Source organism: Wyeomyia smithii, chromosome 3 (genome assembly GCF_029784165.1).
Source record: "Wyeomyia smithii strain HCP4-BCI-WySm-NY-G18 chromosome 3, ASM2978416v1, whole genome shotgun sequence".
NCBI lineage: Eukaryota > Metazoa > Arthropoda > Insecta > Diptera > Culicidae > Wyeomyia > Wyeomyia smithii.
Genome location: NC_073696.1, coordinates 250,649,743 through 250,673,497, shown reverse-complemented (window position 1 = coordinate 250,673,497; position 23,755 = coordinate 250,649,743). Strand labels below are relative to the sequence as shown.

Below are 23,755 nucleotides of genomic sequence, written 5' to 3'. Positions count from 1 at the left end.
ATTGATCTTTTTAATACCAAGTATTTTTGCATGTTACTCTAATAAACTTGCGGTTTTTATAGAGGCAAAATTGTCCGTGATGATCATATCTTCAACCTCAGAAAGTTTTGGTATTTATCGCAGAGCTATTTAAAGTCTTCAAAACATTTTCAAACAAATATATGAGCCATCAATGCTTTGCTTGGTCAAAATCAATCTGTAGGCAAAATAGCATGCCTATTTTTCAAATCAATTGCCAAAAAGCTGTGAGATTGTTACTTGGGAGGCTACTTTGATGCGTATTGAAAAAAAAAAAATGATGCGAGAAATTCATCAATTTAAAGGGAATAATTTGTCTTCTAAAATAGGGTACTGCAAATAAACTATCAATCAAAATAAAATATAATTCTATCATAGTCCTACGTAAACCGTGCGGTCGTGTCTTGGATACCGCCTTGCTGAACGGTTAAAGTGGGGGATGAGAGAGAGCATCATAGGAGATTTTAAAATATATTTTTTCGCTTTTTAGATTCATTTTACGATTTATATTTCTTTTGAATGAACCAAAGTACTTGTGACAATTTTGCCGAAGACTTCACACCTATTCATTCTGTTTCCAAAGCTGCAAAAACTCGATCGAAATTGCCTTCATCATTGTTGATCCATCAATTATTCTTCATTTTAAAGAAGTTGCAATTAATCCACTCAGAATTGCCAAACAAAATTATTTTTTTTTTATTTTTGCATAAAAAAATTCACTTTGTTTGGCAAATTCGTAGCCCATTCTTCACGAAACAACTTTGTCAAAGACATCGTACTTCTCTTTTCCCACTCAAATGGACTTTTGTGGAGCATTCTATAGATGTCACCTTAAATAATTTTTTTCGTTATAAAATTCAATAGTGATTTTCTACTATTTTTCAATGTTCTATAATGTTTCTTTAACGAAATCGTTTAAAATCTGTCCACGTGGTATGTGGATGGCCCCAAACAATTTTATTAAAGAAAGTTCATTTTTATCTCCTATATTTTTTTGGTTATGTGCAATGGTTCTCGAAAAGTACTAAAAATACACTACATGCGACCAAAATTATTGAAATTTCACGTTCCTGTGTTAATATTTAGAGTGAAACATAAATGCCACAGAGATGATCAATATTGACGTAGAATTAAGTCTCATGGCAGCGTTCTGAGGAAATAGCGAAAATATCGTGAGCATTACGAAAATAGCCTAATTTCTAATGCTCATAATTCAATCAGTTTGCAACAGGTTTAATTTATTCTTGCAGCAATCAATTGGAAAATTAGCTATGCATCCACCAACATGAGGCAAATTGTGATTTTATGTGGCTAGCTATTGCACTGAAAAAACCCAAATTAATCTACCTAGCAGCGAGACCCAGCCTCTCTCATTAGAACTTATTGTTTGTTTATATAGACTTACACGAGCATTTCAATGTTTAGAAAAAATCTACACCTTCATAATATTTGCTGGATTTATTTTTCACAATTAATAACAAATTTTTGGTAGCCAACAGTAAAACTATGTTGCCACCTAACATTTAAGATATAACATTCAAACACATAAGAACATACATTAATAACACAGTGCAACATTTTTTTTGCCTTGGCTTCTATGTATGATTTTTTGATGAAGTTTGATGCGAAAATAAATGTCCCGGAGTTTGATCGTATTTCAACTTAAGGGGCAACAATGACGCCATTTTGAATTTTTGAGAAACTGGTATTTTTTTGGTTTTTTCGACGCCATTTTGTTTCAAGACCAAATATTAAAATTCCAAGAGTTTGTCCACATATTAGCATCTTTTTATCCATCTTAAAAAAAAAAAAACAGATCTTAAATTGGACAAAAACTGAGCTCAAAACGGGGATTCCACGAAACCGGTTTTGGTATAGTTCTAATATATTTCACAAAGCAAAATAATAACGATTATTTCTGAGCATTAATGGTAATTCGCTAATATCCTAAAGTGGTAGTCAAATTATATCTTATTTTGAGTAAAAAAGTCTCAGAAAACGAATGGTAGGTGTCTGATCTACGTAAAACGTTAGCAAAATGTCGATTTTGTTCCAACTCCCCTACAATACAAAAATAGGTTTACCTGCTGACATTTTACGTTGATCAGATATTTGAAATTTTGATATTTGGTCTTAAAATAAAATGACGTCGAAAAAATATCAAAAATTACCGGTTTCTCAAAAATTCAAAATGGCGCCATTGTTGCCCCTTAAGTTAAAATATGTTCAAACTCGGAGAAATTTAGTTTTGCATAAAAATACACAAAAAATTATATATAGAAGCCAAGGCAGAAAAAAGTCAATTTTTGTTGCACTGTGTAATAACATAACATGAAATAAATATGTTTCAAATATATGACGCGAATTTTTTTTAACCGTGCTATAATCGAAAGTTCACTGTACCAATATTTAGGTTGGACTCGATTATATATAGACTCGATTATATATTACATATTCGATAAAATATCATTTTAGATTTGATTATTTATAGCAGGATTTTATTTTCTATTTCAAATATGACTTTTTTTTCGCAACTTTTGAACCACGTGTTCAATCATTATAAAATTCGTCAGTTAACCCTTAACTAGCCCGTTCATCTGATATCTATTGTTCAAATCGGTTGTGTAGTTTTTGAGATAGTGAAGTTTCGTGATTTTCACATTTCGATACATTACAGACGAAGTTACAGTCCGATTACAGTGAAATTCAATATGGTGTTATGAGTCAACTAGACCTTTCATTTGACAATAATTGTGGAAATCGGTTCAGCCATCTCCGAGGAAGGTGAGTGAGGTTAAGTAGTCTTCGAAATATGTTTCTTTTCAAAGCTGGATTTCACATTTTTAAACATAACAGGCAAAGTAAAAGACCGATTGCAAAAAAATCAATAGGGTCCTATGGGACAACTAGACCTTCCATATGACACTGATTTTGTGAAAATCGGTCCAGTCATCTCTGAGAAACATGAGTTAGATTAAATAGTCTTCAGAACACGTTTCTTTCCATAACTTTTGAAACACATGTCCAATCTTTATGAAAAACAGAAGTTAAGGGTTTTTTAGGTAGCTCGTTCATTTAAAATCATTTTTGTTCAAATCGGTTGTGTAGTTTCTGAGATAATGAACTTTCGTGAATTCCCCATTTTGTTGAATAACATACAAACTAAAAATCCGATTACATTAAATTGAATAGCGTTCTATGAGGCAACTAGACCTTTCATTTGAAAATTATTTTATGAAAATCGGTCCAGCCATCTCGAAAAAATCGAGTGAGATTGAAAAGTTGCACATACACATACATGCAGCAAACTGAGTCGAACTGAGTCGAGTGATATATGCCATTCGGCCATTTGGAGCACTTTTATACCTTCGGTTTCGCCAGTGATTGCTATACCTTTCTAGGAGAAAGGCAAGAATGTGTCTTGTTTTGAACGCAGATTTCGACCAATCAGAACTGAAAACAAGGCTAAATACCATCAAATATGGGTATCAGAATGACGCCCAAAGACCAAAAATCTACTCCAGAAGCGATTTCGAAGTTCAAAAGTGACCATATGGACATTTCTGTAATCGGAATGATGCCGAGACCAAAAATCAACCACGGCCGCAATTTTTGTATCCATGGTTGTAACTAGGGTTTGCAATCCCGGGAACGATTTTCCGAGAACTACCTTTTTCCGGGATTCCCGGATTCCGGGAATAGAAATATTGATACCCGGGATCCCGAGATTCCCGAGCTGCTCGAAAAATTTCCCATACAATATTGCAATAAAACTAAATATCGTATCAAAACGCAACACTTACGTCGTGAAAGTGTAAAGCAGCTTCAAAGTGTGCATTACATGAAGCAAGTATTTGCTCAAAATGACGATCAATATTTGCTTGCCGTATAATATCAAACTATTTGCCTAAATTATTTGTTAAAAATATATGCTGTCATATTTAGTGAACGAAAAATTAAGCAAATATTTGCATCGTCTGATGTCTTTTTTTTTTGTTAGTTTGTTCACTACTAAGCGAATTGTAGCTTGATATTTTTCTTTTTTTTTTTTTGAAACCTGTGAATTGATGAAAACAGTTGAAACCCGTAAATCAATGCGACCAGAAATAAATAAATAAATAAAACATCAGAAATAAATAAATAAATAAATAAATAAAACTCAGTTCAACTTGGGTCGTGGCCGCGATTTCACATAAATACAACATAAAGCATTCAAATGATCTAAAACCTGCCTGCCTAACACTCAGCTTTATCTTCAACAAACTAAAAGTATTGAACACTTCAGTTTCTAATGAAATATAGCAAGAGCTGCAATCTGTGATTTAGAAGTATTCTAGAAACCAGACACCAGCGGTGATTCAGCGATCTTAATCAAAATTTTACAGAAGGGAATTACATTGTTTGGGCTTGAAATTGTCAGCGATTGTTTGACGAAATAAAAATCCTGAAACCTACTGTTCTGCTAACATTTGAGGCGAAAGTCGACCAGAAATTTCTGGAGTGAACTTGAATAAGTTTTTTATGCGAATTGATAATGATATTGTAAACGATTATTTCATACCTTTTATTAATTGATTTTATTTGGAATCTAATTTTTGCTCAGAATTTTTTTCCATTCCCGGTTCCCGGGAATTCCTGGGATATGAGATTTTTGATTCCCGTTTCCTGGGAAATCAATTCCCGGAGATTTTGCAAACCCTAGTTGTAACTCTCGGTTCCTGAATATTGATTTCAGACATCATTTTGAAATTCGAGAAGATGACTTCCGGTTCCTGGAAAATTGCCTAAAATGACCCAATACCATATGAATATTTCCTGAATCAGGATGATATCCAGAGGCCGTAAATGGGTTCTAGATTACGTTTTGACTATTTTCGGTGCCATATTATTTCTAGAGAGCTATTTTATTAGTGTTGGATAGTGATACAAGTGCTCGTCGGATCATTTCCGGTACAGATTCTGTACTGTATAGTTTATGAATTTTTGTGTAAATGTACAGATAAGTAAAGATTTTTCAAATGGCTAGAAAAGATTAGACTAAACTTTGTAATAGACTCAGTAGCGATACAATAAACGGGATCTCGCAATCTTAATGTTTCATTGACAAGCGAGCTTGTACTTCAAAACTAATATTAATAGTGCCAATGCAGTCACAGTTTTCTCAAAATAATTAACGACCGCCGTTGAAGTATTTTTCCACAGGTTTACAAAACAAACAACTATGTTCCAATGGAATAGATTTTGGTACAAATTTTTGTCTGGAATGGTAGAAATGAAAAAGATTTTGCAGCTGCAGATGAAAATGTGGTAACACTGCGTCGGACCCATTTGGGGAAACAGGACTTCCTGCTGATGCTTTCTTTGAAGCAACCAGTTTCGGAAGAATTTTCTTCGTTGTTATTCATTTTGTCCAATTAGTTTCAGTTTGAATATTAATCAGGAGGTTTCGAATAAAAAGGAGGTAAACTAAACAATTTTTTCAGTATTTTTTTTTTACTTTAAATATTTTTCATGTGACGTCATCCAACGTTATACCCTCCACCCCTCAATGTCACAAATCGACACGATTTTCATAACCCCCTCTCCCCCTATATGCGTGACGTACTTCATGGATGCCACCAAAATAGCTCCGATATAGATTTGAAAAAATATATAAAAATATACCTTTTCGTTAAAATGAAAATCTCTCAAATCGTTTGACAGACGAACAGCCAGATCAAATTTTTGTTATTGGGTTTCAAGATTTTTGTTACATTTTTTCCTTAAAATTTGTAATCCGAAAAATTTGAAACTGTTTTTTATTCAACCAAGAGATAACAACGGTGAGATTTTTCCTCTTTTATTCCGGCACTAAACCACACGTTTAGCCGCTATCACTTGGAAATAGATTACGTTTATTTTGATCATCACTCTTTCGTTGCTCAAGTTCAGTAGCATTTATTACTTTATGCCACGAAGGAAGCTAGTACTGAACTGAAAACAAAATATTGTCAATGGTGCTTATTACGGGAGTCACTTCACGGTGAAAAATATTTCACTCTCACGCTCACTTTACTTTTTTAGACCTATTCCCGATTCCACCTCAAGTGAGGTGATAAAAATCACCTCCGTGGAGTGAGATTGACGGTGAAGTGAAATTGAGAATTGGACAAGTGAAATGAGATTGTTTCCCAGCTCAAAAATCTCGAAGTCCCAGAAAGTCGTTTTTTCCGTTTTTTCCGTTTTTTTTTAGATAACACCAGATCTTGACGTGTTCTGCTTTTCTAAGACATTCGGCATCAAAAAAAATGTTTTTTTTCGGTATCGAAAATTTCATGAACTAGTTAGCATTTTTTCAACGGGCAAAAAAATGAAAATTTGACCGCTTTAAGGCACGGATCAAATTCTGATTCGTTTCGTTACTGAAGAAAAAATCTAATTTTTACCATTAGATCACAAATCAATCAACTTTAAGACTTATGGCATCTTCGTGGAATCATTTCACTGTTCAAAATGGTCGTAAAATAATTCCACGCGAAACGTCGCTTTTTCCGTTCTCACTTCACTTATATGACACTCATAATAATCCAGATTCCGCGGCAGATGTCACTTTGTGACGTTTTTCTCACTTACGTGAGTGCCGTGATAGGATTTTGTTCACTTCACTCAGATTTCACCGTGAAGTGACTCCCGTAATAACCACCAATATTGTTGAATTATTAAAATATGACAATAAAAAGGAATTAGGTAGAAACTAATCATTTATCTTACCGGCGTTAAGAGGTGAATACTTTCTAAATTTTTTTCTACACTTGTTTACGTACTCGAACCCCTGTTTCAATTCCACATTTCATGTAATCAGTAACAATCAGAAAGAAATTCAAGTTCCTTTCAATCAAAGGTAATATGGCTTTTAAGGGGTTTAAGTGATTTAATAATCATAAAATGTTAATAAATATTCGGTAATTATTTAAAACAATATTTGCAGAGGTACTCGAAACTATGGCCGCCTTTTCGATCAACAGTGTCATCCGCTCTAGCCGTTTCCCGACTTCAATTAGATTATCACCAACCGGCGACAGCGCGGCGGTAGTTTCACGTGAACGGAGCGACGACGAAAGAGGACAAACGCAAACAATTTGCCTGCGCCATGCATATCGCGCGCGCCCTGCAATCGTCGTTTGCAGAATTTCTACAAACCCTGCCCGAGAAGGCAGATTGCGTGGCGCGAACTAACAGAGTATCCTGCAATTGAATTGGCCGGGATGTGATTGTGACTCACCTCCGCTTCAGTATCACATTCTGTAGTTACGATTGCACCATGATGATGATGTTGTGGATGTGGTTTCTGCTGCTCCTGTTGCTGCTGATGACCTTGATCATCACCGCCGCTGGGAGTAGCCCTGCTGGTCGACTGTCGCCGGTAACGGTACTGACTGCTGTCCGGGTTTGCCGAGGTCGACACGGGACCGGGTGCTGCTGCTGCTGCTCGTGAGGCAGAGTCACTCACTAAGTTCACACCTCGCTCGCTGCTGTTGCTGCCGTTGTTACTGCTGTAGCTCGTGCTTGTTGAGTGTGTTGTTGATACATGCATATTACGCTTTGGGCGATGATAAGATTTGTTGTTCTTTTCGGTTTTGCTTTTGCCTTTTCTTTTCCACTATCACTATCGTTCACAATACAACGAAACAAAAATCACACAACACTTCACTGCTGCTGTTGCTGCTAATAAACGTAAATTTTCCATTTCTCGTTCCCGGCCCATGCTGTGCGCGGGAAGAAGGAGGAGAGGGAGGTGGGAGAGGGGCTGTAATGGTAAGAGGGCACCGCAAGAATCTTTTTGCTCGTTTGCACTTTCGGCTTTCGGCTCCTCTGTCAACCGCTGCCGCCAGCAGCACTCCAGCAGCGGGTTCGAATCTTCAAAGTACACATCAAAGGCGAACTGATTGAAAGCTCAACTCGTCCGTGCTCGTGCTGCGTTGGCCCGTTCGGAGTACCTGGTTAGTGTTGCACTGGTCTGGAAATAATCGGGAAAAGAAGAAAAAATCGTTTCTGGTTAGTGCATGATGTAACAGTCATTTTAATTGAATCTATCGGAAAAGACTAATGCAAAGGAAAAAAAAAAGTATACAACCGAAAATCGAAAAAAATCACTTTGAATTTGGTGATGTTTTTGGAACTTGCGAGAACGATCGAATTATTTCTTAATCATACACAGATTTGTATTCCGGCAAAATGAGGACTGCGAGCAATAAAAGCGTTAAGCGGCATTTAATCTTCCGCTCTGCGGGAACGGGTGTGACTATACACATATAAATAGCTTATTCCGCGCTGTTTTGAATGTGGGTATGTATAACATTTCTAAAATGTCAAATCCACGGTATACGCTTGGCGGTGTGGTGCTGAAGCTGAAACAAACAAGCCGTCAGTCAATCCGCCGATGTCAAGGTACAGGTACACATTTTAGCAAGGGTGAAGGTGCCCATCACTGGTCGATTAGATCACCGGTTAGGACTTGGACCGAGAGCAGGCTGGTCGCCCTATGTATACGCACATCGCTAATCGGGTGTTGTACTTTTTGCCTGTTGCCAGCGAAGCATTCAGCGTTCGTTGTGGTTCCGGACTTGCGTCGGCGAGCGCGACGAACGACGAATGCCAGCCGAGGTCTACTAAAGTCAAAGTCATTCATACGATGAATGAAAAACTTTATCAACGAATGTGTGTAGCGAGTGAGGGCGGCAGCACCGAATAGAAAGATGGACGGGAAAAATGTGTTATGACAGCCAGACGGAGAGCACGAAAAATGCTGTACAGTTGTGAGTTTGTATCGAAATTTAATCAAGTTTGCAGGCATGCTACACACGTTAGAACAAAGCTAATAAAAATGGTTACGTCAGTGATTTTTGTTTCCACGGATTGGCTGCTCGTGCGGCTGCAAATTAGTAGTATATGTTGTAACAATTAGAGTCCAATCCTCGTGCAACGTGCTAACAGGGGAATGATAAGTAGGAACAAGCTGCCTAAATTTCATCAAAACATTGGTAATATTGGGAACATGTGTACCCAAGAAGAAGAAGAAGGTTTTTCGATCTGAACTTCACACATATTCTAGTATATAAAATACCATCAAATGCTTATATTGTGAATATTTGTGGTAAAAGAATTTGTTTCCGAAGCAAAAAATAAACAAGCTTTCACCATGTGATGTTTATCGCAATCACTTTGCACCCCTATGTCAGGAAATAAAGTTTAATGATTCTTTCACGGCTATTTATGACCTTCTTTATTGCAAAATCATATTGTGCCAAAAAATGCTAGGGAAATCATTTTCTAATAATCATCAGCAGTGAATATAGATGTACTGGAAGACGAAATAAAAAAAAGTGGCACTAATTCTCCACTTTTTATTTACATTTTGTTATTTGTTTTCACACAAAATGGAACGAATTTTACAATTTTTTTTCATTCTAACCCTTTCAACACTTAGTCCAAATTCAGTCACTCCGAAAATATTCCGAAAAAATATTCGTGCCGATGCAACACGTACTTCATACTCTACCCGTGACAGCTTCCACGCCAAATAACTTTCTGAACTGAGTTTCTCCGATGTGAAATTATTTGAAAAGGTTTTTTATGAGACGTGACCAAAATGTCAACGTAGAATTATGAGAGTCTGTTTGATGTTAATGTATTTTTTTTGCATTATATATGATTGAGGTTAAACGATTTGATGATAAAAAGCTATGAATTTCAGTTATAATTCTCTTCATCAACTTTTTTTGCTCTTTCCTAATACTTTACTCTTACTTACTACTTGCTTAAGTAAGAGCAAAAAGTGTTGCTGTCTGGTCTCGTTTACGTGTCCGTTCTTATCACAGTTGTATTGTGAAGCTCTTACGTTAGCCCTATCCAAATAATAACAAACTCTCTTCAACTCTCTTTTTCTTAAATGATTGGTAACCTTGCAAAGAAGCGTTGTTTAGATGAATTAAAGTCATTCGAATATAATGTTAAAAGTTGCTGAAGTATCACTTCATCTTCAAAACAAAACAGCTAGATGGAAATATTAATTCAAATTTCGAATTTTAACTAGAGGCAAACACTCATTTTTACTGCCTCAATAGAAAACAAGTGGTTGTTCTTGAAAGGATGATTGGTTTCAGTTGTTACAAAGCTAGAAATTAATCGAATTAAGCCTTCTTTCCCATTATTTTCGGGAGCAGAACAACTTCCATGTTCGGCAGCACACCTTTCTAGTAAGCAGTGACGCTCAATAAAAGCTTGTTCAACTTCTCGTCATTGCGGATTGCCAATTGCAGATGATGCAAGATGATCCTCGTTTCATTATTATCTGTAGCAGCGTTCGTCCCCAATTACAGCATTTCTGCAGTAAAATACTCCATTACAGCCGCCATATCGACAAGTACTGCAGCACCAACGCGTATAATTTCCATTACGCAGCAGACGATGAATTCGACCTACCAGGAATTAAAGCTCGACACGAAATGAACGGGACTTTGTCTTGACTTTGCTACCTGTTTGACAAAAATCCCGTGTGATTTTCTTAAGTACCTACGGAAAAGAATAACACAATAAGGCGGCGCAGCGTAGGTGATAGAATAAGAGAATTCAAAAAAGATTGCGGAGTGCGTGGCGCACTGTTTGTAGGTATACAGACGAACGTTGGTTGCGAAGTATATTAGTTTTTCGTCAACTGTATAACCGTTAACAAGCATGTCCGGCTCCGAAGATAAACAATCACGCAAAGTAGCTTAGTTAGGATATCCGTACGTTTGTTATTGCTAGGAGAGTTAGCCAGCACGCTGGATTCGAAGCTAGAGCTGAACTTAAGCAGTAGAGCTTCGTAGCCGAAAGGTTACAGAGGCCGCTTTGACAAGAATCTTAGTAGAGTCAAGCCATTCGTTGACAAAAGAACTTTTTAAGTATGGGTTTATTCTCAGGCTCTTCCACATAAAACTCTCCTCCAGACTTTTTAATCACTTGTCTAAAGCTTCGATAATATCATAGACTATAGCACGTTATATGCTGTTAGAGTGATATATTGCAGGAGGATATAATAAGGTCGATAAGTAAGGAAGTAGGTTACTAAGTCTGAAGGAGAAGACAAAAGCACTATAACACGGAGCAGATTACTTCCTGCGAAGTGTAAATTATAGACGGTCATTCTCAGGACCACAGGCACGTTCTTGAAGCAATGTTGAATGTTCCTACCTTGCAAATTTAGAAATGTGGCGTTAAAAGTCCCTGAAATAGAAGTGTTCCTCACTAAATACGATTATCATTTAACTATCGAGCTAGTTTTAATTATTAAACAAGAATCATCCCGCGCATTTGAAAATAGTAGAAAAATTATTAGAAAATTTACAGTCCTGGCGGGTGCCGCTATTGTGACAACATCAATGGTACTTCCCAGCGCCTCGAAATCAAGGATTTTAGAAACAGTGTGGGTGGGGCATAGTTCTGTTTTGAAAAAGGAATTTTGTTTTGAAACAGGACTGTTATTATTACTGTAAGCACTGTCAGGAGAATGACACAAATATATTAACTACTTCTATTGAAAAGTTTTGGGGCGCTAAAAAGTGTCATAGGTGTGCCACAATAATAAAACTGGCAAGTTTATTTAATTAATCGGTGTTGCAGAATGCCATTTGCCGAAGAGTTCTTTTATTATTTCTTATGCAGAAAACGACTCAATTTAAATCCGACAAAACAAATCACACGGTGGGCATCTTGTTGTGCAGTCGAGTAAAGGAAGTCTGATGCAATCTGTTGAGTTTTCAGCATTTGATAGTGGACAATATAAGTGACGCTATCGATGATTGCACCCCTACGTTGCCGTAAAACTTAAGTCTACATCAAAAAACTGATGATAATGAAAAAAAAGTGAATGAATATTGCAAAAGGTACCGTTACGTTTACTGGAGATTCGCGAATAACTAACAAAAGAAGGCGTATTTTCATAAGAAATCAAGTTTTCCAAGCCACTAAAAATAAGAACATGAGATCAACTTCAATGAGCTGGATCAAAATACTTGGGCAGTCGATGTGGCAAGTCAATAGTTTTGCAGCAGTTGTGCGATTTGTCGTCGAGGTTCTAATGGTTGAATACCAAGAAGTCGGTAGCGGTATTCATGTGGTGGTAGGTTTTGTGGATCCCGCCAAGGTAGAAAGCGAAGAGCATATAGGAAATTCATCAGCAATCTTGAATATAAATCCGAGCTGTTGGTTAGCCTTAGCGATACTGCTGTCATAATGGTTTTTAAATGTTAGTTCGCGATCCAAAATTACTTCGAGGTTTTTCATACGGAGAAGATGCTGATTTTCTATGGAATATGCAAATTCGATTTGCGTACGCTTAAGAAATTGTGTTGCATTAATCTATACTCAGTGTTAAGCAGTCCCTTCCACATTAACTCACAAACGTGTCTAGGTTGTTCTGTAGCTCCATGCAATCACGCAAACATTTCATTTTTTTAAACAGTTTCGTATCGTCAGCATAGAACAGCCGGCAGTTTGGTGACAAAAGAAGAGCAGCATCGTTGATGTAGATAGAGAAGAGTAGTGGACCCAGGTTACTACCTTGAGGAGCTCCTGACATATTGGAAAAGCGGTCAGAAACAATAGATCCTACTTTTACACAAACTCTACGGTCAGTCAATTATGACTTAAACCAGCGTACGGATTCCGATGTTAAACCGAGCCTAAGCATTCCATCAAGCAGTATCCCGTGGTCCACTTTATAGACCGCAGCCATCATGTCCAGGTAAATTGTTTGTTATAAGAAAATTCTTTCAGGTTTTGTTTTCAATTTGATCCCGTTAGGTGTTAAAATAACAGAAATTATAACCAAAATGATTCTACTACTATCAAACCCATATCAAACAGCATAGTAACAACCATTGTTGGAAAAACAACAGCTTTTGATAAAGATAAAAAATTTGTGAGACTTGTTTCAGAACAGCTTTTCTCATTCAGAGTGAATCACCTTTCTTGTTTCGCTCAGCTGTGGTGTGGTGTGTATAGTGCAAAAAATTGCTATACGCAGCGCTCAAGTTGGAAATGAAGTGAACGGTGAATATTGTCACTCCTCTTTCCACATATTCAGGAGAATAACAAGCCTGGTCGAAGCGAATTATATAATGAAGTGTAAAAATCTCAGTTTTTCATTATCGGATAGATTCGCCTCCCAAGAGTGTTTTTCTGATTCCAGTAGCTCGTTTATGCGAGGTGATTTCGATACTTTATTTAATTTTAAAAAGGATTGTTATCTATTGTTTGAAGACGGGCGTGCGCAGAACCAAAAACAATTTGTAAAAAAAAATGAGCTAGCTTCGAATCCCCAATAAATTACGTTATCAATTCAACCAATGCTGAAGCATTCTTTATAAATAGTTTGAGGATTGTTTTGTATTAAACAACAATCGAAATCAGAGAGATGGTTGTTCTTCAGAATACTGTTTTCGAACTAAATGTGTATTTTTAACAACGGCTTTTACCCGTTAACATTCAAGTTCATTAAGCAGACAATGTGTGCAGTAGGAAAAGCGAAAAATAAGCGAACTGGAATTATGATACAGATTTGGAAGAATGTACCGCATCCTGACGAGATTCCGTTCAAATCTTTCCCTGCTGCACACATTGTCTTCAGAAATACTGTTAGAACTTATTAAGATCAAATGTCAATATGATTATAATTGTAAAATACAATTCCTTTGGCGTCGAACATGATTAACGGATTAATCTTTTGGCAAATAATGTAAAGCTGAGAAAATTATATAAGACTTCGTGGCCAAGTCAATTCATTATGTATGTGGGAAAAGGGGTAAAGTTTTGAGAAGCAATCAAAATTAGACACTGATTAGTGTTATCTAAGTCTGACATGTCCCAAACATGCCGGAAGGGACAGAAATGGTAACAAATATGCCTAAAGGGTAGTGAGGGTCAAATTCCAGAAAAAAAAATCAAAAACAACCAGCAAAACAAAATTACTCCGGATGATCGAGTTTTTAATTTCGGTTAATTGAATCCCCGATAATCGGGAAAAAGTTTTCAACTTATTTCCCGTATGTTTACATATTACAAAATAAAGCTAGAACTAGCTTGGTGCTAATTTAATAAACTAATCAAACATGTTTTTTAATATAGCATTTTTTTTGCTGTGCTTTTTTTTATGGCGCACTAATTTTTTGCTTCTATTGCTGATAATAATCTCTGTCCTTAGCGGGGGCCTAGTGTGGTTGGTAACGTCTCCACCAACCACGCTCGACGCCTGGGTTCGTATCCCACCGCCGACATAGGTGTCGATGGTTGTGTGGTGGCGTGATCCACTCACAACCAACCCAACTGGTCTAGATTCTGAGGCGAAAAATCTCTGGGATCACGCCTTCCATCGCATGAGGAAGTAAAGCCGTTGGCGCCGGTCCGTTAATAAACGGGTCGTGAGTTAGGGTCCTGGGTGTGGAGTCGCCTCCCTGGGCGTCGGTGATTGGCCACAACAGTGGCGGAACTAAACCGACGGAAAATAAGCGAGAATAAAAAAAAAATCTCTGTCCTTACACAAAAACATATGCGCTTTGTTTATGCACAGAATTCCATGTCAAATGAAAGCGGTCTGACGACAAGAAGCCTTTTTTTACTGTTAAAACGCGGAATGAATGCTATTCTAGTATTGAAGTTCTTGAATTTCGTGACACTCTTTTGGTATTTCCTGCCAGACAAAGCATAAACTATGTTTTTTTTTCTCCTGAGTCTTGAAAAATCAAACTAACTACAAATTCGGTCGAAATGACGTCTGAAACGGGAAGTATTCACTTTTTTCGGGAGAAATCTTCTACATTAAAATCGTCAACTTCTTGTCTTTTAACTATGATCTGTAAGATTACCACCAATCCACTACCTATCTAAATCGTTTGGTTAAACATGTTACTTCTTAGTATAATTTTGTTAGGTGTTGAATAGAAAACCACGGGAAAGAAGTCGTAGCAAACAGTGTTTTAATTAGGTACCAGTTGCTTCACTAGTCACTCGACTCGAAGTTCAAATTAATGAACCTAAAATCGATTAAATAGTCAAAGACGACACGGATACGAGAGAAACTGGCTGTGACAATTAAGATTGAGTTTCATGATAAAACTTTTGCCCAATACATAACTTAATTGCTCCCACCTAATGGTGGTAACACCAAGCGGGACAGTTAGTGACTGTGCAACGTGTTTTGAATACGCAGAAAAGTAGTGAATAATGTTCAGCATATGTAAACTGCAAACTCTTTAAGCTTGGCTTCCATCAGTGGCACAGAGCTAACAAAACAAAATTAAAAAAAAATACGACTAAAAACACGGACAATGGATCGCGGCGGCAGTTCAGGTCAGTCGCTTGTAACGCCACATCACGAAACAATCCATAGCTCTGACCAGCAAATTATACGACCGATGAGAATCAGCTAGAATTGCATTGTTTGCTATACATATTTCCGCTAAGTTTCACGTTCCCGTCCCCTTTCCGTAGAGAGCAACTACATAGCAACCGGGGCGCTGCTCAACTATTGCATAGTGAGTAGCAGTGACGGGTAAATATGTGGTCATGTTTTCGGATGAAATTTTTGAGATACGCCGTACGCAACATTTGAAGTGACCAAATTTGAAGTGATGGTATTTTTGTGAGACAGAGTAAATAAAATCTGGATCATTTATGAAAAGTCAGGAAAATTGGACATCAAATCTGCCTATCTTGGTACATGTTTAAAAATTTGAATATTCCAGATAAATCTGACGCCTTTTATCGGGTCGTATAGGTTTTTTGTTATTTCTTAAACTGGCCTGAAAAGTTCGTCGATTCAATGCCATATGGAAAATCATAATATCCTGTGAAATTCGTTTCTCCTTTTTATTCATGTGTTTTTTACTTGTTTTTCTTAATTTTAAGGCTTTGCATTTTTGATACTTTCAAAATTTTGTTATTGTTGATACTTTACATTAATTTTTAAATTGCGTTAATTTTTTTTTGCAGTTTTTGTCAAGTGTTTGTCAGTTTTTTACCTAATTTTTAGGTGTAATTTTAAATGTAATATGAAGCATTTCATATAAATTTAGGAAGTTATGACAATACAAAGTTTGTTATGATATGATTCTCTAATTTTTTTTGGTAATTCATGATTACGAGTTGCGAACGTAATAGATTAGAATCACAAACGGAAATGGCGTAATATTCAGACGTTGGATAATCAATCATTCTATACTTAGACCATTTACCAGACTCTCAAGATTATCGAAAAGCAGATATAAATAGCTTCCAATACACACATTGCAATCGCCTCTCCTCCAGCGAACAATGATTGCTGCTTTTTTTGACCACAAAACGTCGGCACACGTACAGCTGTGCAACCACTTTGACTGTTTGGTCTGCTGGTTTGTGAATGTGTTTGGTTTGAAATGTGCTACTCTCCTAGTTCCTACTGTGATGTTGCCCGACGAAAAATTCATTCAGCAAAACTTGTTCCCGCGCGTCGTCGGCAGCAAATCGCCTCAGCAACGACGACGCTTCTGTTAGTATCCATTCAAGCAAAATGTTTTCGCTCTCTCTGTCTCTCCTCCCTTTGCCGACTACCGTGTAGATAAAGGAACAACACCCCACAGGCAAATACGGCGACGACGACTCCTGCGAGAGACCAAATCTCGCTAAACATGTGAAAAGGGCCCATGTGCCATATGTAAACAAGCCACAATTTAAGGTTTTTAATGGATACAAGCTTAATCTACTCGTACAAATAAGATTTTTTGATAAAAAGTGAGTTCTTTTATCAATAAATCTCATTGGTAAGAGCAGATTTCGCTTGTATTGATCAAAAAACGAGAAAATTTGGCTTGTTTACATATGGCACATGGGCCCTTTTCACATGTTTGGCGAGAAATAGCGACCACTCTCAAGATGTTGCACCACAAAGCGACGTCTTCGTATTTGTCGGACGCTCACTGAACTGTGCCGGGAAGCGCGTCCGCGCTCTCTAGTGCCAATAATTTCTTACACCAGAAGCGTCAACGTCGCGGGTTTCGATTCGAGGCTCGGCCCTGAGAGTGTTGGCCCATTCATGTGTACCTAGATACGTTATAGATGTATAAATTAAAGAGGCTGGGCTTCGTAAACGGGGGGCTCCGTCACGTGTTGGCGTACGACGTAGTCTCCCGCTGCCAGGGAAATGGCCTTCGGTTCAACATACTCTAGATTTCATAACCCTACGAACTGTTGGAAGTTCTAGGGGCTAGCTCGAAGAAATCAGAACTAAAATTATCAACAATATGTCACGCTACAGGCGTTCTTTTTTCCCACAGGAAATGACTAACGAACAACTGATCAAAATCGTCTCCATCTCGTAGTCACAACGAGTGGCGCTGTGTGTATGTTTTCCAATTGGCCGGGGAAAGTTTCCGACATGTGCACATGGGTTTTCCGGTAGCGTACATTCTCCGAGCGCGTTTTGCCAATAAGTACATTGTGTAGTAGTCGTGCCGGTTGTTGGTGATGTGCTGGTGGAGGCGGCGCGCGGTGCTGGTAATGGTGATGCTACAGCAGCTGCTGGCAAGCTCCGAGGTTCAACGTCATTTCGGTTGTAAAACTAGGTGGGCGCAAGGTCAATGTGAAAAATATTCCCAATGTGGATAGTAAACAAAGAAACGGAAGGTGACTCTCGTTCTCTCTCTCTCTCGCGCGCGCGCTCTATCTCTCTGCCCGACTCTGTCGCATCGCGATTACAACTGAACAGCTTTGTGTTTGTAGAATCAAATTCGATGAACATAATAAGCAGCGACAGCATTTGCCGCAATTTGGCGAACACGTTGACTGTCGCCAACGGAACGTACGATTGCTGTGTTTATTGTAATTTGTCATGTGTGGCATTTTTTTTTCTTTTCAGAAAGACCATCACAACAAAGTAAGCTCTGTCCGTGTTTATTTAAAAAGTTTTTATGACTCTTACGTGTGTATTGAAACAATAGCGCTTAAGTCAGTGGATTTATAAATACACTTATCGGAACTCTGCATCGCAGAGATGTTAAAAATGACTATTTTCGGTCTTATTGAAAGAGCCATCTTCGTTGTTATTGATTGTCGCATTCTACAAGCCAAGAAGCTGAACCAGCAATAAAATCCCGTTATAAACGTTTCTATAAATTCTGTTGAATTTGTTGGACATAGGTAATTGATCGCAGAGTGTCTACCAAATGGCTGGCCAACGAGAATAAATCATCATACCTTGATGCTTGAATATTGCATGTCATTTCCTGACACCCCCCAAATGGTAATTTATAGCGTCTTACACGTTTTAGCAGTTATTGCTTATTCAATTCTCGACCGTACAAATGTCCACTCTTCTTAGTTTCCAAACATCTGATTTCCGTGATAAATAAACAGAACAGCACGAATTGCCTCAGACCAAGTTCAGTATAAGAAAAAGGAAAAAAAATGCAAAACATATTGGGAACAAAAATAATTAACTGAAAAAAATTGAAAAGTGACTTTATTCTACTGCCTCTCTAACACAATTTACTTCACAAATGTTATGTCAAATTTCGTATATTACTTCAATACACCATCTAGGTATAATCTTGAAACGCACAGTGTGGAAAGAGCTTTACTAGATTGGAAATGGCAATTTTACGACCAGAAGTCACAATTTCGGATTGCCAAATGAAGTCTAAATTTGATTTCCGAACTCTAAGTATCATTTAGTTTTCTAATAAATCTATATGGGACAGTATTTGGCCATTTTGGGCTTGATACCACAAATTTTAATTCGTTCTATTGGATCAAAAATTGCGTTTGGAGTTGATTTCCATTCTCTGGGCATCATCCCGATTCCGGTATTGCCGTATGACTTGGCCCCATTGAGTATGACTTGGCCCTTCTATTATCTAGAAATTCAAAATGGTGTCTGAGGTTGATTTACGGCCCGTGGGTATCATCCCGGTTCTGGAATACCCATATTGGATGGCAATTGACCATTCGTGACCGTTTTCCAGAAATCGAAAGTAGTTACCCTGGAATTCAAATTGTGGTCGAATTCAAGCATCTGAACATCATCTCGATTCTGCAAGTACGGAACAACTTCAACTTATTTCGTCACTTTAGGCTGTTCTCCAGAAACTATTTTCCAGTTCCTGGCATCTGAAGTTGTTCCGACTAGTCACCATTATCCCGATTACAAAAATACACATTAGGGTGGGGAATCGTTATATGAAAAAAAAAAAACGAAACCTGATAGCAGAAAGCCAGAACCAAATTTTTTTGGTTCTATTTGGAGCCCAAAACAATCCTAAATTTGTCGGAAGTCGATTGGTTCAGTTTCCGCTTGGCGCATTGCATTTCAAATTTATATGGAGATTTGTATGGAAAAACCAACGTTTTTGCATTTTCCATTCTAAAGAGCTCAAAGTGGCTCAAACCATAGGTTTCATGACTTCAAATGGTAGGTTTTTTGATGCCTAACAACTTGGCCGAAGACATCAAAGAGCTAGGGTGTCCCAAAAAATACTGGAGCTGTTCAAAGTTGAGTATGTCGAAATTTATGTTGCAAATCATTTTTTCTGCCAACACTGCCAGTGTACCGGCGTTAGTCAGATTTCCATCAGAAGTAACCTCTAAAACACGTTGTAGATTCTACTTACGACTAGAATATTGACCTGACTTTGTTTGTTTGATCCAGCTGAGTGTATAAACTCGTTACGACAGGTTATTTCTGATGGGAATCCAACCGGCGCCAGTACATTGGTAATGTTGGCAGAAAACAAGATTTTCTGCATTTAAATTGACATACTCAACTTTGAACAGCTATAGCTCTTCTTAGGAACATCCTAGCTCTTCGGTGCCTTCTGCAAAGTTGTTAGGCATCTAAAATATTACACTTTTACATAATGTATTGCATTATTAGATCACTATTGAGCTCTCTAGAAAGGTAAATGCAAAAAGTAGGTTTTCCCATATAAATTTTCATACAAATTTGAAATGCAATGCGTCAAGCGGAGACAAAACCAATCGACTTCCGGTAAGTTTAGGGTTGTTTGGGGCCCCAAAAGGAACCTAAAAAACTTGGTTCTGGAAAATCGATCACTTTTCCCCACCCTAATACACATACATTTTGGATAATATTTGACCATTTTAGGTTGTATACCGGCAACCGAAAGTAGCCATTTTGGATATAAAACGGTGTCTGAGCTTGGATTCTGGTCTCGGGACATGACCCGAATTTAAAAAAAAAACATCACGAATGGTATTTGGCCATCGGACGTTAGGGCATTTGGTTCATCGTTAGGGCGATTAGTTTCGAAATAGGGTGACCATAAAAACGGCTCCATTCGATGTATTTTATTTTGAAAAATTCGTAACTTTCGAACCAGTTGATCAATTTACGATCCATTTGGATCAATTTGAAGATAATTATTTCCAGTTTTCAGAAAAAATACCAAAAAAAAATCTGTGTGCTTTACATGTATAATATAAAATTATTGAAATTTTTGTCATATTTAGAAATTTTAAATTCAAATATGAAAAATAACATATTTTTAAAAATTTATTCAGTGGAATTTAGATATTCACGATGACAGCATTGCAAACTTTTTCATTTAAAAAAGCTCTAAAAGTCGTTCAAAGACAGTTTTACGGTGAAAATTGAAATGAAAAAGTTAGAGTGAAAAATATATTTTTCCATAAAAATCGGTTGTTTTCATAATTTCATAACAAGCACTTTATCTTACGTAACAATTTTGTAGTAGAAAGTCTTTCTCTAAAATATTGCTATAGAGCTCTAGACCCAAAATTTCCCATTAATTTTGTTTCTGGACCATTGTGCAATGGTGTTAAAATTTTGAGATGATTACTTCCATCTCATTTCACGGTATATATTACACAATGCAACAAAATTTTACTTTTTCCTGTCTTGGCCCAAGTAACAAAACTGTTTTGGTGAGCACCACAAAACTTTGATAAAACCAATATTGTTACTAGGGAGCTTCCATATGTGATTTTTTTTATGTATTTCGATGCAAAAACAAATTTCCCCGAGTTTGGGCCTATTTCACCTGGCGCAGTTTTGGATTTAAAAAAAAATCGAAAATTTTCAATGTTTTTTTAAAAGCGAAATATCAAAATTCTAGGAGTTTGTCCACATAATAGCATTATCTAACCCATCTTAAAAAACAGATTTTAAACCGGACAAAAACTGACATCAAAACGATGATTCTACGAAAGTAGTTTTGGCATGGTTTTAATTATATATTTCACAGAGCAAAGTAATATTAAGTATGTAGAGCTTTGAAGGATATTGAGGAAGAGTCTCAGAAATTGACTGGTAGGTATCTGATTCACGTAAAATGTCAGCAACGTGTTAATTTTGCCCCATTTCCCGTACAATAAAATACTGGAAAAGGATTATCTCAACGTAGGATTAACTTATTTGAAACCTGTTGAACGTAATATCAAAAGTGTAGGTGATACTCAGAGATACATTAACAACAAAATTAACATGATCCTCCCCCTATTGCAGGGAGAGAATCGCATTTTTGGTCAGAACCGACCAAAATATAAAAATCTCGCTGATCATCCCCCTTTTGCGGGGAGTGGATCGCATTTTTGGCCAGAATCGCTCAAAATATAAAAATAACGCTATATATAAAAATAAGCAACGAGGCAGAATCTTCAATAAAGTTAATACTTTCAAAATGTATTATGCTTTGGATATTTCATTTGGAAATAATTGCGAAAGCAGCTAATCCATGTAAAAAGATCTATCATATCAATTTTGCTCCAATCATGAATAGGAATCTATGGTTCAGATCCTGTTCAATTTTGGCAACACGCACAACCACGACCGTTGGAATAGCAGAGACGTCTTTGGCATTATAGAAGCACGCTGCATCATCAGCGAACAACCTTAATTTTCCTTTCAGAGGAAGGTTTCCAATATCGTTAATATATAGCAAAAACAGCATGTGACCTAAGCTACTTTCATGCGGCACACCAACAGCAATCGGCAGTCTTTTGCGCAAGTTACTTATTTACACAAACTGAGAAATCACTTAAATAGTAAATAACTTGTGATTGAATCACCTGCTAATTCTCTCATTTCTAGTAGTTCCAGTTTAGATGCGAGTATGGCGTGATCAATTGTATCGAATGCTTGATGTAGATCGATAAATAGACTACCTACTATATATTTTCAATCAAACGCGTTGAGGATATCATCTACTGATTCAATGCATGCTGGTTCCGTGCTAGAATCCTCTTAAAATCCGAATTGATTTTTATACAGAACATTGTTGCGGTTCACGAGGTTTGTGACAAGTTTTGTTAATAACTTTCCAAACATTTTGCTAAAAATCGAGATTGTCGAAATTGGTCTATAGTTAGTCATATTTTCAGGATAACCACCTTTAAAAATTGGAACTACTCTGGATATTTTGAGGCAATTTGTAAATTCCGCAATTGATACAGATAGGTTAAATATTCTGCATGATATACTACTAAATTCTGAACTAAATTTCTATTTCCGAAATTGGTTCCAAAAACAAGGATGGCTGATCCGGGTCGATAGTGTTGAATTTGTCAAAGTCCCTATTACTTTGCAATGTGTTGGCTAAACTTAGACCAATAGTCGTGAAATAATTATTGAATTCGACAGGTGGAAGTACTTCAATAGACACCTAAATGGGGGAGCGCCAGCCAGCAGATTGATCAAGGAGCACCAGCAGCATATGACCGATTACCAGACCCCAAAGTTCATGAAGTTTGTTGTGAATTTGGGAAGCTGAAGAACAACAAAGTCGTTGACAAAGACGGACTGCCGAGCGAGCTCTTTAAGCATGGTAGAGAGGCACTGGCTAGCTCGCTGAACTCGGTCATTTTCAGAATTTGGAAGAAGAGAAGCTACCAGACGAGTGAATGGACGCAGTTTTCTGCCTTATCTACGAAGGGCGATGAGCTGGAGTGTCGCAACTACCGCGGCATCTCGCTTATCAATGCCGTCTTAAATTACTCTGGCCGATCTTGTTACGTCATTTATCATCCTCCACCAGAAGGTTTGTAGGCTAGTTTCAAGCGGGTTTTTATGGGAGCCACGCTAACACGGACCAGATCTTTTCAATCCAAAAATCTTACAGAAATGTCGCGAATACTACGTCGGAGGAGACTTACACCCGACTGAAAACCGAAGCAAGATAAATCGGACTGCAGACAAATGCGCAAAAATGTTTTTCGAAACATGCGAGAGGCTACAAGGAAAACTACATCAGCCTTTCATCTCAAGTCTCTGTAGACAGCGATGAGCTTGAGGTGGTCGACGACTTCGAGTTTTTGGGGTCACTGGAGACCGCCAACAATAACACAAGCAAATATATCCAGAGACGCATCCAGGCTGGAAATCGTACCTACTTTGCACTTCGAAAGACTCGTCGATCGAATCGAGTGCGTCGACGCACTAAGATGACGCTGTATGTACATAATACAAAGAAGACGGGTAGTTCTCTACGGAATCAAGACAACAAAGCTTCTCGCGGAGGACTTGAACGCCTTGGAATTTTCGCACGGGAGGTGCTGCGGACCATCTGCGGTGGAACAGACGGACGACGAAAAAAAGAGAACGTGCATGATTTGTAAGTTGTACGCTTGTACACTTGGCGAAAGTCAATAGGCTGCGGTGGGCCGGTCATGTCCTGAGGATGCCGAACGACAACTCTGTGAAATCGCTTTTCTT

At 37.5% G+C, this 23,755-nt stretch overlaps 1 protein-coding gene across 12 annotated transcripts in view; it reads right to left on the bottom strand.

Annotated features, from left to right (window-relative positions):
- The window catches only part of LOC129727800 (putative transcription factor capicua), a 109,450-nt gene that overhangs the window by 48,822 nt on the left and 36,873 nt on the right, over positions 1 to 23,755 (bottom strand). For all 12 annotated transcript variants that reach the window (XM_055685996.1, XM_055685984.1, XM_055685985.1 and 9 more), the window contains one exon: positions 7,280 to 8,014. In XM_055685996.1, coding sequence (XP_055541971.1) covers positions 7,280 to 7,591 — 312 coding nt within the window. In that variant the 5' untranslated portion in view covers positions 7,592 to 8,014. The remainder of the gene's footprint in view (positions 1 to 7,279; positions 8,015 to 23,755) is intronic.